Source organism: Lygodium microphyllum, chromosome 12 (genome assembly GCF_053477565.2).
Source record: "Lygodium microphyllum isolate KBCC chromosome 12, Lygodium_microphyllum_v1.1.10, whole genome shotgun sequence".
In the NCBI taxonomy this organism is placed as follows: Eukaryota; Viridiplantae; Streptophyta; class Polypodiopsida; order Schizaeales; family Lygodiaceae; genus Lygodium; species Lygodium microphyllum.
The window spans coordinates 128,091,997-128,107,145 of NC_141146.1; the positions used below are offsets into that span (position 1 = coordinate 128,091,997).

Sequence of the window (15,149 nt, forward strand, 5' to 3'; positions counted from 1 at the left end):
GGATTGAAAAACAAAACGCAACGACTCTCAACAATGGATATCTTGACTCTTGCAATGATGAAGAATGTAGTGAAATGCGATATATAGTGTGAATTGCAGAATTCTGCGAATCATCAAGTCTTTGAACGCAACTTGCGTCCGCGGCTCATCCAAGGGCATGCCTGCTTGAGCGTCCCTAACTCCCCCGCACCCTCTCCCCTTCTTCGGGGGAGGGTGGAATTGGTCGTTCGTGCTATGATGTGATGCCACGGTTGGCTGAAATGTACCAGCAGCACCGTGCGGTGACATTGCTCCACAAGGGTCGTTTGTCTCCTCGTCGAGGTGGCGGCTATTTGCGGGTGCCTCTTCCAGGGTGCACGTGTCAAATCAGGATCTTTGGAGCCGGGGCTTGCCCTTGGCGACTCGAAATGCAATTCGGACCTCAAATCAGGCAAGGCTACCTGTTGAGCTTAAGCATATCACTAAGCGGAGGAAAAGAAACTAACCAGGATTTCCCTAGTAGCTGCGAGCGAATCGGAAAGAGCCCAGCTTGGAAATCGCATGGCTTTGCCGTGCGAATTGTAGTTTGGAGAGGAGTCCTTTGCAGCGGACCGAGCCCAAGTCCCCCTGGAAAGGGGCGTCAGAGAGCGTGGGCCGGTGAGGTGGGACAAGAGCGGGCTTTAGATGGCTCGCCGACGCCGTCGTGTCGGCCGAGGAACGAAGAGTGCGCCACTTGTGGCGGGCTCTACACCTGCACGCTCGGGACGCTGGCGCTCTGGGCTTTCCATCCGACTCGTCTTGAAATATGAACCAAGGAGTCTAACATGTACGCGAGCTGGTGGGTGGCAAACCCATGAAGGTGCAAGGAACTTGACAAGTGGAATCCCCTTCACGAGGTGCACCATCGATTGACCATGATCTTCTGTGAAAGGTTTGAGTGGGAGCATACCTGCTAGGATCTAAAAGATGGTGAACTATGCCTGAGCAGGGCGAAGCCAGAGGAAACTCTGATGGAGGCTTGTAGCGATATTGACGTGCAAATCGTTCGTCAGACTTGGGTATAGGAGCGAAAGACTAATCGAACCATCTAGTAGCTGGTTCCCTTCGAAGTTTCCCTCAGGATAGCTGGAGCTCCTCGTAGTTTTATGAGGTAAAGCGAATGATTAGAGGCATCGGGGGTGAAACACCCTCGACCTATTCTCAAACTTTAAATAGGTAAGTGACCAGAGTTGCTTTGTTGAACCTCGGCGCGGAATGCAAGCTCCAAGTGGGCCATTTTTGGTAAGCAGAATTGGCGATGCAGGATGAATCGAAAGCCGGGTTACGGTGCCGAACTGTGCGCTAATCTAGATCCCACAAAGGGTGTTGATTGATTAAGACAGTAGGACGGTGGTCATGGAAGTCGAAATCCGCTAAGGAGTGTGTAACAACTCACCTGCCGAATCAACTAGTCCCGAAAATGGATGGCGCTGAAGCGCGCGACCTATACCCGGCTATCGGGGTGAGTGCGAGGCCCCGATGAGTAGGAGGGCATGGGGATCGTGGCGCAGCTCTAGGCGCGAGCCCGAGTGAAACGGCCCCCAGTGCAGATCTTGGTGGTAGTAGCAAATATTTAAATGAGAACTTTGAAGACCGAAGTGGAGAAAGGTTCCATGTGAATAGCAATTGGACATGGGTTAGTCGATCCTAAGAGATGGGGCAGTCCTGTGTCAAGGGCGCAATGTTGCGCCGCTCATCAAAAGGGAATCGGGTTAATATTTTCGAACCAGGACGTGGCGGTGGACGGCAATGTGACCGAATCCGGAGAGGTCGACGGGATCGGATCACCTGAAGATAGGGTCTAGCGGTTGATAAAGCATCGCACGTCTCGCGGTGTCCGGTTGTAGATGTGCAAGGAGCTTTATTGTAGATATACCTTCATGGACCTCCAATATGGGGTTCATTACATAGTTAGTTATGAGGATAAAATTGTAATAGAGGTTATGCCCAAGGGTTTTTATTTGTCATGAGAGATAGATATTAAGGTTCATGAAGTTTAAGGCTATGTGTTCGTGTTTTTTTTTTTTTTTTTGCTTTGTTTTTCTTTTCTTTTCTCCCCTTTGAAACATACGTTTTTTTTTTCCTTTAAAGGGTCATTATTCTCTTAAACCTTATTTATGTGCTCTCTTGTGGTCATTGCTATACTAGATGGGGCAATGAGCATATGGGGAGGTGTATTAGAGAGGCAAAGAGGGAGACAAACATGAAGAAAGGTAAATGGTGGTGATCTCTGAAGAAAGAGCTCTCCTTGGAGGAGTGGGGCTACAACGCTCCTCTTTAGATGTATTTTAGATGTATGAAGGTGGTGCCAACCAGTATGGGTGGAGGCAAATAACAGACTTTGTGGAGGGGGAAACAAAAGGGGCTTACTACTATGGACACTTTTTTAAAAAAAACGGTTGTTCAATGAATTAAATATATATATTAGGGTTTCTAATAAAAATCAAGGGTTAGGATACAGGACGAGGCATTTGGGGAAAAGGAGAAGGAGAAACCGTGATGCTTCGTGTGCAAGAAAGCACAGGCATGGTAAACTGTTGCCGTATCCCTGAGGGCGGATAGGATTTCTTGATGTCAGCCTTCACCTTCTTCGCACTAAACTTCTTTGCTATGTCAATCTCTCTTGGGGCTTTCAGTTGCCTATGTTTGCTCTGACCATGGTATTTGCAATTATTTGCCTCAATGCTCCATGGTACCCTGCATTTTTTGCAATATGCCCCGTCTCTCTGCTATGCTGATGGTGGTGTCTTCTTCTTCCTCCGACTGCACCTTCACTTGCACCTCTTGATCCACTACCTCTTTTTGTGTTGGCTATTGTTGGGTTGGAGCGGCACTCTGAGCATTACTCATTGTTTGCTATCGTCTACATTGAATTATGATGCCCTCCAATCCGTGTCATACAGCACCTGCATGCAAACCATCTCCCCTCGCTATCTATCTCAGACTCTCTTCTTTTGCTACTGCTTCTTTTTGGTTTTGCCTTGACAGCAGGCAATGGTGTTGTAGAAATCCAAGATAGTCTTCTATTTGTTCTATCTTTTCGAGAGAGAAGACATCTCTCGTCTAAATGCCAATTGGCGCATCCAAGAGTTCTTGTACTTAGTGAGGGACAGGTGACCAGGGGATGCAGAAGGCCTTTCTTCTTCTCTCCCTTCATTCTCTTGTTCTCCCCTTTGCTCTGTGGAACTGCTTGGAACTCATTATGGTGTGTCTATAGCTGCTTGAATAAGAAACAATGCATTTATGGCAGCGATCATTGGAAGTGAAAGGGCATCAAATGTTTACAATCTCGGATGTCGGGCTCCCATGTGGGAAGGCGCTACAGGGGAGCTGGAGGATTCACTTGCGTATGAAAGGGGTAAGAAGATTAGCTTGAAGAGTGAGGAGACCATGTTGCTAGTGGAGAAGGGGAAGGATGATAAGAATGTGTTGTTGTTGGTGAGGCATTGGGGCAAGGGACGGCCATAGGGCCACAAAGGAGCGCAATCATTCCATTGCTCACTTCTTCTTTCTTCTATCTCTTCTTGGCACTATCTTCAACGTCCATCTATGAATTGCCAGTGACAAGCGAGTGATGAGTGAGCATGAAGGGATGTTTTTAAGACATGTCTCTTTTCTTTTGTTGCATTGACATCCATCCCGGTCATCTTCCCCCTTGATCTCCGATGATTTGACACCTTCATCTCCATCTGTCTCCTGTTACATAGTTTTGTGCTTCTTCCTCTCTTCTTGCTTCTTGTTCTACTTAGACTTTTGCTCTATGCCTCTTTGGCATGGGGGCAGCAAATAGATTGTGCCGAGGAGGAGAAGATGATTAAAGCCACTAGTTGCTACTGATGAAGGAGATGATAAAAGGAAAACTAGCCGCCTTCTCTCTCTATATTTCTTATAGAATTGCAATCGGCTTTATGACTGATGAGATTAGGGCACACGATCAGATCCAAAAAATGAGACTTCGCAGAAGCTAAATTCTCACATTGAAGCCTCCTGCTAAGCCTATACGAGAGAGCATCTTCAGTAGCATAGGAAAAGGATTGGGCAACCCCTGTTCTATTTTAATCATGTAATCAGTCTCCCTTCACAACCTCAACTTCTTTGAACTCTTGGTGCGGGCCCATTTGGGATCTTGTTTTGCTTATACGATGGTTCCTTTTCTACCTCTTCGAAGAACTTGAAATTGCATCTTTAGAACCAAAGATGAGGGTTGTTGAGGTGCAATTAGCTCTTACGGAAGCATCTCAAATCATGACCTTATGGACGTTTTCTACAGACTACCACTCCTTCCTGATCTTGGAGCTAAAGGCGGAGGCCATCTGCGACCCATTGCATCGCATCTTCACAAAAAAAAACACTCTTTTTTCTCATCCTCATTTATCTTTTGCTAATTTTTCTCTCACTAACAAATCTGGATCTTCCAAAATCCCCTTCTTCTTGAGTTTTCAAAAAGTACTCCATAGCATCTAAAATTTGAAAGGATCTCAAACACCTTGAGTTGTTGAGATTAGCCTATTCCCAAGCTATGCACCAAAATGAAAGCAGCCCTCCCATGGCAAGAAACAAACACAAAACCGACAAAAAAACACACAAAATCTATGTGTATGGATTTGCCATTGATCTCAAAACATGAAAGAAATCACAATTCTTGCTCTTAATAACGAAAAGTTTCATCATCTTCATTAGGCATGCCCATCTCCATTGCACAAAAGTAAAGAGGAAAGGGGAAATAGAAATTCCATTGCCCGAATGTAAAGAGGAAAGGGAAAATAAAATTTTTTATATAGACGAGAGAGGAATTTTGGCACTATAAAGGGAGAATGTGGGAATCTTGGAAGAAAGGGGAGAAAGAGGCACATAATACACTCCACCCCACCTTTTTCCCAAAAAACTTTAGCTCTTTGCAAATGCATGAGTATACACTTTTATCCATGGCATTTATTTATGATGGATGTGGATGTGGTCCTCTCATGTGTAAGGGTGTATTTTAGTGATTTTGAAACAATACAAATGTTATTTTTCCCATAAAAAATGAAAATGTGGTGAATGCATCTATATTTTTATGCCTTGTTTTTGTGCTTCTTTGGGTGCCATCATTTCCTTCGACACTAAAACAGCGTCCTCGCGAGCTTTGTCAAAGAAGAACCACTATCAAATATAAAATAGTTGTGAAAATTGTTAGTAAAACAACTTCAATGATGATTATTAACCCTAGCCATGGTAGGGTATGAGACTCCAAATCCATGACCACCAGGGTAAGGGAACCCTTGCCTCCATCAGACTCCCACACTGAAAAACAACAGAATCTTGAAAGGCGTGTATATAATTTCGCCACAAAGCTCAATGAACTTGGAAGCTAGATGATCTAAATACATGTTCATTCATCAAATTACAACTACAACATTTGAAGCCCAAGCACACGATTCCTTCTCATGGAGGTCTTAAGAATTATCTTTAATTCAAAATGAAAGAATACAAGATTAAACACAAGTTATAATGTGATCCGCACGATTCATCATAATGGGATCCAAAACAATTCATTATGATGGACTACTTTGTGCCATGCATGATGCCAAATACATACACCATGACAAGGTTTTCCAACTTGAGCACCCCAATTTTTCTTTTGAAGAAATGATTATCAAAAGCAAACATCTTGTTGGAGGGCAGTATGGTATATAAACTACGCAATAACTCAATGAACTCTATTAAAAACTCAAACCAAGCTACCAAGGACCTATTGTTTATATCCAAGTATTGTATTATTTACATCCAAGTATTGTGAGACTATCAAAAAATATATTCAACTCAATGTGTCTTATCAATTATTTGCAATGCAGCTAGATTTAGCCTAATTCTAATATTGTTGATACTCAAAATGCCCAATAAGACCTCCTTGGTAATAATTTCAATGTACCTTATCAATTATTTGTATTTGCAATTAGATTCAACTTGGTTCAAATACCCTTCTCACGAACCCTAGTACATGCGCAATTGAGGCAACACAAGATGCAACTTGCCAATGCTACATTTACTTCTCTTTAAACCCTAGTTTATATGAATTAAAAAACCATTCACAAGTTCTCTCTTTTAAGCTTTCATCGCCTCCTCCCTACATGGAAAGAGTAGCACCTAGGGGAAAGTGTCCAATTTAAGTTTCTACCGTATTCACAAGATGTATCCAAAGACCTGTTTGACCATCCTAGCAATATTGTCCAAGCCAACTTGAGAGCCAAGCCCATAGGAGGAATACCTACACCAACAAGTTTGCAACTTGGAATTAATGAATATGCTCTTGAAGAGCTCACTAGTTGACGTGCACAAACACTTGACTAAGCTAGAGGAAAAATCGGCAATGGAGATAACTACACCTAATATGAAGATTGAAGATGAAATGAAGAAGAAGACAAAGGTAGAAGAGGAGGTATAAAAGGAAATCAAAAGAAGGAAATATGCAAATAAACGTTGTATGATAGATACTACCTTTTTAGTAGTTGATAAAGCTACATTGGAAAAGTAATTTAGTGGCATGAAGGAACATAGGAGGAACTAGATGGAAAGCTTCCAAGCATGTTCAAAGCCATACATGCCAGAGGCTAAAGTAAGATTAGTGCGGGAAAAGAAAGGATTCAAGTTTTGGTACCATGGAGAATCACCAAGCAAGGAAATAATCAAGAAACTTTGCTTTTTAGTGACATACAATATAAGTTGATGTGTTAAAGCAAATCAAATCATGACCAAGTGAATCACCAAGATGAAAGTAGTTAAGAAAGATGGCAAATGGGCAGTACACAAGGTAGTTAAGCCAACATAAAGGAGTTTGGAAACCTTAAGCACTAAGCAACTTTGATGTTTGGACACATACAAGATAAAGTTGAAACATTGACGGAATCAGAACATTTCAAGAGAACTAAACTCTAGATCGTAAATGAACTTACACTAGCACAACTCAAAGTGCCACCATATGAAATTTCCAACATAAAGGTGGCTAGGAACATGGCAAATAGATATCTTATTGAGGCAATGCAATCGTCATAGAGGAGTTCAAAAAGCCTAAGCACTAAGTTGCTTTAGGGTCATTATGTATTTAGCAACATCTGTAGCTTTTGTAGTTGGTTTTCTTGTAATTGTTTCATTGTCAACCCAAAGTGAACTTAATACTTGATCTATCAACTATATCTTATGCCTCGCGAGGCATCTTAAAGGGTGTTAATATAACTCTGTCCCTCTCTTTTATCCATGAAGAATGCCCAACTAATGAATAAAAATATTTACAATGGGCTTCTAGCTAAGGAAGTAAAGTCAAAGACAAGCAAAAAACAACATAGAAAGCCAAAAGGCTACAACAACACAAGGCTACAACTACAAGAGTAGGAAAGTAGGAAGTAGGAATAATTGGGGTTGTGTAGACAATCTCCGCCCACAAAGCAACCACATGTCTATGGATCGTACTAGCCAAAACCATGGAAAGATCATTCTAGTAGAAACCATGGAACTAATTTGCCACATTAGCAATCCTCAAACACAACCCTCATGACCACAAATATCTAAGGTCAAATCAAAGAATGGGTACGATAGTAGATGGGCTCCAACACAAAATATGGAAGAGACAAGTATGCTCCGACTATAAGGTGGCCATGGATAGCATCTTCCCCAAAACCCAAGAATGATGATTGCACGTTTACATGTAACACAAGTCTATACTCATGGAATGAAACCCTAGACTTGTCTTGTAACTGAGCTAGAAATAAAGAGGTGAGTAGGAGTCTCATCACACATGACCTGAAAGACACACCTACCACTGTAGACCTTGCAACATGTTTCCTATGAGAAGACTCCCAAGAAGAAGCCTCCATATAAAAACTGTCCCATTCTACAAAAGCTTGGACCTTCACAATTGAAGCAAAAGATTGCCCCACTTAGCTTTATTATCTCAAGAGAACCAAACTTTATTGCCTTTCTTAGTCATCCACCTCTTATCATTCATCATGTTACAATAGATATGACGAGCTAATTGTTTTAGGAAATCATCCGAGCAAACAAAAATACAGTCCAACCATGGGGATGAAGGTTGAAATGCAAACAAAGGTAATGCTATCAAAGTCTCTTATCTAAGTTGGTCCAAATCAGCCTCTAACCTGACGAAACCTAAAAGCATTGACAAATATGACAAAAATAATAAACCCATGACTAACCAAGAATGACAATATATTGGATAGTCATCAAACACACTCATGACATCCTATTAAATTGATCACATTCCACGTGTTTATTAGGCAAATCAAGCAACTTGGATGTAACGAGAGCCTCAGCTTGCAATGTGTAAGCCCCTTTTAGAGTCGAGGTACACTAAGCAATAAAGCGAAGGATATTTTATCAAGGATCAACCAAATGTGAAAGAAGAAGAGGTTATGCCATTTTGATTTCTTGGACAAGTTCATGATGCCACTAGGAGGCCTAGATTGTAGTGCAACGATGTGAAATGTCAACTCTCTCAAAGAAAGCCATAGTGATATCTACCCAAGGATGTCGCTACTCACATTAGGATTGTAACAGTGCCATCTATAGATCTATCACATGAAGCTTAGCATCCAACAAGATAGCACTCCTAAATGCTTGGGTGTGGTAACATGTTGCAAAGAGACCTATACCTGACCTAAACAAATTCCATGTTTTTTTCATAGCCTGAAATGGATGGGCTACACCAATTCTTGGAACGACTTTCATGACCGAGGAAGCAAAGGTAAGAACTACAAGATCATACTTGTTATCACTGTTTGTGCAACATTGCAGCACACATGTAGAGGCCAAAACGTCATATTTCAATACATAAACTTTTCATAAATGCATGAAAACATACAATCAAGCAATGCCCAAGAAAAGTGTATTCATCTTCTTCTAAGAAAAAATATCAACTGTGAGAAATATAAATAAATCATCTACAAGAGCAACTTAGACCCACCAGAAAGAGCCAAGCCTATGATTTCACCATCACTCACCAAGTTATCTAGACAAAAGAGCATCGAATAAGTCACCAACACAAATAGCAAAGGACTAGTTCAAGACATGTAGAGGCCAAACCTGAGATCTCAATATAGAAACTTTTCATAAATGCACGAAAACCTCCAATTAAGCAATGCTCACGAAAAGTGTTTTGATCTCCTTCCAAGAAATAATCTCACCTTACCCAAAGCCTCCAAGTCTCTTTAAACAAGCAACAAGAATGGACTTCTATGAATTGATGTTAAGGCTTGCCCATGGCCTACAAACCAAACAGCCTCCAAATGGCCATTGGCTTATCCAAATTAGACTTCTCACCTATGAGAACTATAAATAAATCATTTGCAAGAGACGACCTCAAATGCTTAGCCCTACCAAAAAGAGGTAGACTTATGGTTTCACCATCACTCACCAAGTTATCTAGTCAAAAGAGCATTGAATGAACCACCAACACAAATAACAAAGGACTAGTTTAGATTTTACATATTGCTCATCTCCAAGAGCCTGAACTCTCATTTCAATCACTCGATATAAATGACCAAGTTGTTAGAATTTTTCCCAACTTGATCTATGGCCAAAGAACTCCAACAAAGATTGCAGGTGTTGCAATTCAACTCTAACAACAAATGCATACTGAATCCCATGTCTTCGACAGAACATATATGCACTCTCTCAAAAGATGAACCATGCATATATATCCTTAAAGAGAACCCATCTGTAAAACAAAGCAATCAACAACATTATATACTCTTAAAATTAATAGTGCAACAAAAAAACACTAAAAAGACTTTCTTAAAGGTCTTGGCATCACCATCCAAATCAAATCAAGATCAAAGTCCATGGGAGAACTACTTGCATCAACGAGTTTGTGACTTGAAAGCACGACTTGGTTTTGAAGGACTCACTTACCACAACGCTTACATGCTTGACACAACTAACAAAAAAGTTGACAAAAGTGACCACAACTATTGAGAAGATTGAAGATGAAGGAAATAACAAAAGAGAATTGAAATGAGGAGGCAGATAAGAGAAGTATGGCTAACACTTTTTCCAACATTTAATGAAGCTACATAACAAAACATGATTGGAATGAGGCATGGCTAACACTACTTTTCCAATAGTTAACGAAGCTACATTATAAAAAATCATTGCATTCCATGCACATTTGGAAGGCCTTTCTATTAGACAACATGAAGAGACATGAGAAACTAGATGACAAAGACCACCACCAAGGATGGTGAAAAGCACCAAACTAAGGCGAATTCTAGGAGGAAAAGGGTACAAATGGATTATAGTAACGGTTCAAATGGATTATACCATGAAAATTCAAGCAAGAAAAAAAATCAAACTTTGGAGTTTACAAGAACACAAGATAGAATCCAAGTACTAAAGCAAAATTGAAATGTGTCAATGGAACCAAAGTATGGAACACAAATGGGCTTAGAGCAACCAATGAAATCAATGAAACGGAGGCAAGTGGAAAGTAGGGAAAATGGACAATTCAAGGTGGGAAAACCATCATAGAGGAGTTCAAAAAGCCTAAGCACTAAGCTTCTTTTGGGTCACAATAGATTTAGTGACATTTATAGCTTTAGCAATTAAATTTCTTTTAGTGCCAATGGCACTTTAAGGAGGGTCACTTTTTGTTGATTTTCTTTTTGTGCCAATGGCACTTTGAGGTGAGTTACTTTTTGTGCCATTGGCACCTTGAAGTGGGTTGTCACTAAGACCATGATATATGTCTCTTACACACCTTTGAGGCATCTAAAAGATCTCTCTCTCTCTCTCTCTCTCTCTCTCTCTCTCTCCATGTGCACGCACATGTGTAAGAGGCAATCATTCCCTTTAGGTTGCAAGCTATGGGCCAACACATTTCCTTTGACTTTGCAAGGGTGTCCTCTCTTGTATTATACAATGCAAGCGATGGGCCTCTATCTCTCCCTACAACCATCTCCAACAGCTTTGATCTCAGGAAGAAACATTGTAGCCAATCTCTCTTAGGCATGCTCAGGGCAGTGTTGAATAAATACACACTTCATTACTCAATGTGAACATCACAAGCAACAATGCCCACATGGCAAAAAACACTGCACCATCACAACAAATTCAGCAATTCTCCCAAAAGGACAACCACCCTAAGCATTGCATGCCAACTACCATTAACAAATCTTACAGACTAAATGTGCACATGTGCTTTCAACCCTGCCAGGCATAATTGTGGGCATTATCTACTGCCCCTGGTGACATAACAAACCTTTCAAGTTGATACATTTATGCATCCTTGTGGTGTACTACCTTGTTTTTTGTTTTCTTTGTTAGCCAGAAATCTTGATTTATAATGTTCAAGTTCTGTTAGCCTTTTCTTTAAGACACCAACCAGCAATACTAACTGGAAACCGAACCTATGACATCCGCAGTTAAATGTATTAGTGCCAACCAGTTGAACTGCTGCTATATCATGGCATGTAACCCCAAGAACACAATACCATACTTTGTCCACAACAGTCTAAAAAGTAAAATGTCTGCAGATAAATTCTATGATACAAAAAAACAAACAAATAAAAAGACAGTTATTTCGGTATATTACAATAAGAACTCTCAATAACCACGGTAACCCACCCTCAGTCCCAGTACCTTAACGCCTGGCAGACCTCAAGGCCTCAAACCGCACAGCCAAATCATCATAATCAGGAAGCTTTGGATGTACATGGAACACCTGATTTGAACCACCTGGAACATTAGGGGGAGGTCGCTGAGGTGGCTTCCCTCCAGACTCGCTTGCTTCCCTCTCATATCTACCTGTATAGTCAGGATTTATGTTGTTCGTAGATGGAGCTTTTGGGTCATCATGCTGAGAGTTCCAGTGAGAAGAGCGATTAATGCTACTATCCACTTCATCATCATACTTTGGTCTGGAGTTCCTGAAAGAAGTCTGATCTGCTTTTTGATCAGAATCCTCATCGCTTGAAGACTCGTTCCATGAATTTTGCTTCTTAATAATTGATGAATGTCCTTGACCACTGTGAGAACTGTCCTGTTCTACATACTCATCAAAGTGAGGTTTCTCTTGTGTTATATGACTATTGAAAGAGTCCATTTGTACCTTGAAATACTTTTCTGTATGTCCAGCTTGCATATTTGGTCCACTCCTAAGATCACCCTGATCATCACTGTCTGAGCCAGAAGATTCTGTCATGTTCTTCTCAAAGCTTTTAGATGATCCCAGCTTAGCCAGGGAAGCAGCAGCCCGAGCAGCGGCAGCAGCACGTTCTGCAGCCTCTGCTGCAGCATGAGCAGCAGCTGCTACATCTTCAAAACTCTCTCTTCGGTTCATTCTAGGCTCCTCATCATCTCTGTCATCAATGCCATATGTTGCAACTTTGTGATGAACAGAAGGCACCTGTGATGACTGGTCGTGGAAAACCTTCTGAGGCTGCACAGTTGCTGACTCCATTCTGTCATTGCTTATGACAGTTGTATCTTTGTGAGCAGAAGTGCTCGATGGCACACGCGATACCTGCTCATGGAAGACCTTTTGAGGCTGCACATTGGCATTTGAAGAGGCTGACTGGACTCTGACAAATGGTATAAACTGCTTCTCATCCTGATCAAGAAAACGTTTGATCAGGTATACCATGCAGATCATAACCCAGATTAGTAAACAAAAGTATCTCTTGATCCCGACAATCTTCCATTTTTTAAAAAATGAAACACAAGAAAAACATTGGCACAGACAGCTCACAGCTTGTTTTCAACCAGCCCAAAATCAAATGGTACCCTGGCATCATGCAAAAATTTTCTGCATTCAAGCCAAATTTTGGGGGAGTTATCTCATATCTTTGATTCTCTCTCTCTTTCTTTTTGAGTTTGTTTTTTTTTTGTTTTTTGTTTTTTTTGAGAGAGATTTTCTCATTTTCCTTTTTGTTGGCTGTTGGTGGTTGTTGGGGGGTGGAGTGTGTGGTGTGTGATGTGTGCAAATTGCATGGATGCAATTGCAGCGGGTACTTGCCCTCCCCAACCATCAGTCATTCTAGCATGAATATAAGTAGCAATGAGTGTCCCTTGGTAGATCAAACACATGCAGAGCAGCAGGTCTTGAGCCCAATTTGTACATCCACATGGTCATCTAGTGACAGGAATGAAAATGCAAGACTGCAGTTGAAAACCAGTGGCTTACCACGGGTGTAATATAAAACACATGAGAGAGACAGACACAGAGAGAGAGAGAGAGAGAGAGAGAGAGAGAGAGAGAGAGAGAGAGGTCCTTTCTGGTATGGTGCTTGCTCTGAATGAGCCCACATGCGTGGTTTACTCATTCAGCATTTTGCTTCTAACAGGGCCTCACTTTGGTTGCCCGCTCAGTTTTCAGGCTTCAGTGATCAGTCATGTAGGATTCACCATCTTACCTAATTGCTGACATCAAACAGGGCATGACCATCCATGGGTTTGGTACAGGTGACCGGAGTTTCCCTGCTCCCTGACACACAGGTGTCAGCAGGTTCAAGATCGTCAGGCACGTACATGCTGGAGATGGGGGCAAAAAGCAGAATGCCTTCTTAATTCCTACAGGCTAACCATATAGGCTTTCCAGGCTTGGAGGAGTTCATATGATGAGCAAAACATTCTGCAAGCCATTACTTACATGATAAGTTTACATTGGGCCCCCACCCCCAAATTCTCCCCCAAATAAAAAGAAAAAGATGCAGTAGAATACAGCAGCAGAGCTCTCGCATAAGGGATGGCAAGTTTCTTTATAATCTTGGATCATTTTAAGTTTGTGACAAACTCTGTATTTGACACATCAAGAGGTGTTCTAAAGAGAATATTAGGCTTGTGGGCCGATGGCAAGCCTTGGTTCACCTATTCTAGCCTGTTGTAAATTCAGCAAGATGTATCCTAGAGATATGGAAGTGGGAAAGGCAAACAATGCTGTGAAGATATGCTAGGAAAAACACAGAATGTACAAACACCGCTGAAACGCAATAACTCAAATAGTAACACAATAAATGCAAAACACAATGCAAAAACACAAACACAAAAAAAGAAGAAAGAGAACTCTGAACTGAATGAATCAATGTTGTAAATGAATGAGGGAAAGTACAGAATGCTCAAGGGTAGAGCTGTCCAACAGCCAGTGGCTCTCGTGGGAGTGGACTAAGGGAGGTGTCATATGTGTCATCTACCAAAGACAGATCACGAGTGCAATAAACACTAGTCAAAGAAAACGCCGATGAAAAAAAGTGTTGAAAACACAATAACGACCTGCTGTAGATGCAAATGCAAATCAGATCAATGCTGAAAATGAAAGGGCAGCAGGCAGGAAATCAGAACGCAGCAATGTAAGTGGCTGAAGATGATGGCAACTAATCACTGGTAGCAAGCAATAGGAGGTTGGATGACAAACATGGACCATGTAGAAGCAGTCATTCGGGGTGGGACAGCTAGAGCAAGAGTGATGCTTGAAACCTACAAGACAAGGATGGGCTGAATGGTGGGTAGACTATCTATTTAAAGATGGAGAAGAATCCTCCCAAATTAGGGTTTTGCTTATGGGACACAAAAACTCTCTAGGAACTCGCCCCGTTTAATGAAATTTTTGGTAATTTACATGTTTTGGGGCTATTTTAAAGAGCTAATCAATTTGTAATGCATTTTTAGCTCAACATACCCTCTCAAGTCCAAAACTAAAACCAGAAGGGGACTATAAATGTAAGAAAAAGTTCAAGCCTAGTTTCACCCCCGAGCCATGCCACACTAAAGCATTGGACAAAGGGTGCACCTTGACTACCCAATGGCCTGCCAAGACTATAGAGTCAATGATGATCTTACCAAGGGAGTCCAAGTGATTACCCAATGTCGAAGATAAAAGCTAAAACTTGTAGGATACTAAGAAAGGGTAGGAAACCCCTCTCAACCATGGACATTGATGCCAACGGAGGAAGAGCAACCTGATGTCAGTTTTCGTATGGTGCTAAGAACCATGATGTGGATGCCAAGGGGTGAAGAAACTACGCTACCTCCTTGGGAAAGGACCCCCTCTCCACCTCCTTGGTGTGGCACTACCATTGTTGAAAGGGGCTGAGGTTGGTTTGGTAGATAAAGCATTGTCCCCCAAATAAAGAACATAATGAATGCCT

General features: G+C 41.5%; 1 protein-coding gene, 1 non-coding gene and 1 pseudogene across 3 annotated transcripts in view; 2 read left to right on the top strand and 1 right to left on the bottom strand.

The window, feature by feature from the left end:
* Positions 1-22: 22 nt before the first annotated feature.
* On the top strand, positions 23-175 carry LOC148028249 (5.8S ribosomal RNA). Its single transcript, XR_015692739.1, has one exon. It is a non-coding gene; the product is annotated as a 5.8S ribosomal RNA (ribosomal RNA).
* Positions 176-439: 264 nt separating this feature from the next.
* On the top strand, positions 440-1,887 carry LOC148028250 (25S ribosomal RNA; annotated as a pseudogene).
* Positions 1,888-9,117: 7,230 nt separating this feature from the next.
* LOC148028251 (uncharacterized) overlaps positions 9,118-15,149 on the bottom strand; it is a 103,670-nt gene continuing 97,638 nt past the window's right edge. The window contains exons 7-8 of one of the 2 annotated variants that reach the window (XM_087690036.1): positions 11,632-12,616; positions 9,118-9,727 (exon numbers count right to left, since the gene is read on the bottom strand). In XM_087690036.1, coding sequence (XP_087546162.1) covers positions 11,648-12,616 — 969 coding nt within the window. In that variant the 3' untranslated portion in view covers positions 9,118-9,727; positions 11,632-11,647. The remainder of the gene's footprint in view (positions 9,728-11,631; positions 12,617-15,149) is intronic. The other variant, XM_087690035.1, reaches the window with a different exon arrangement.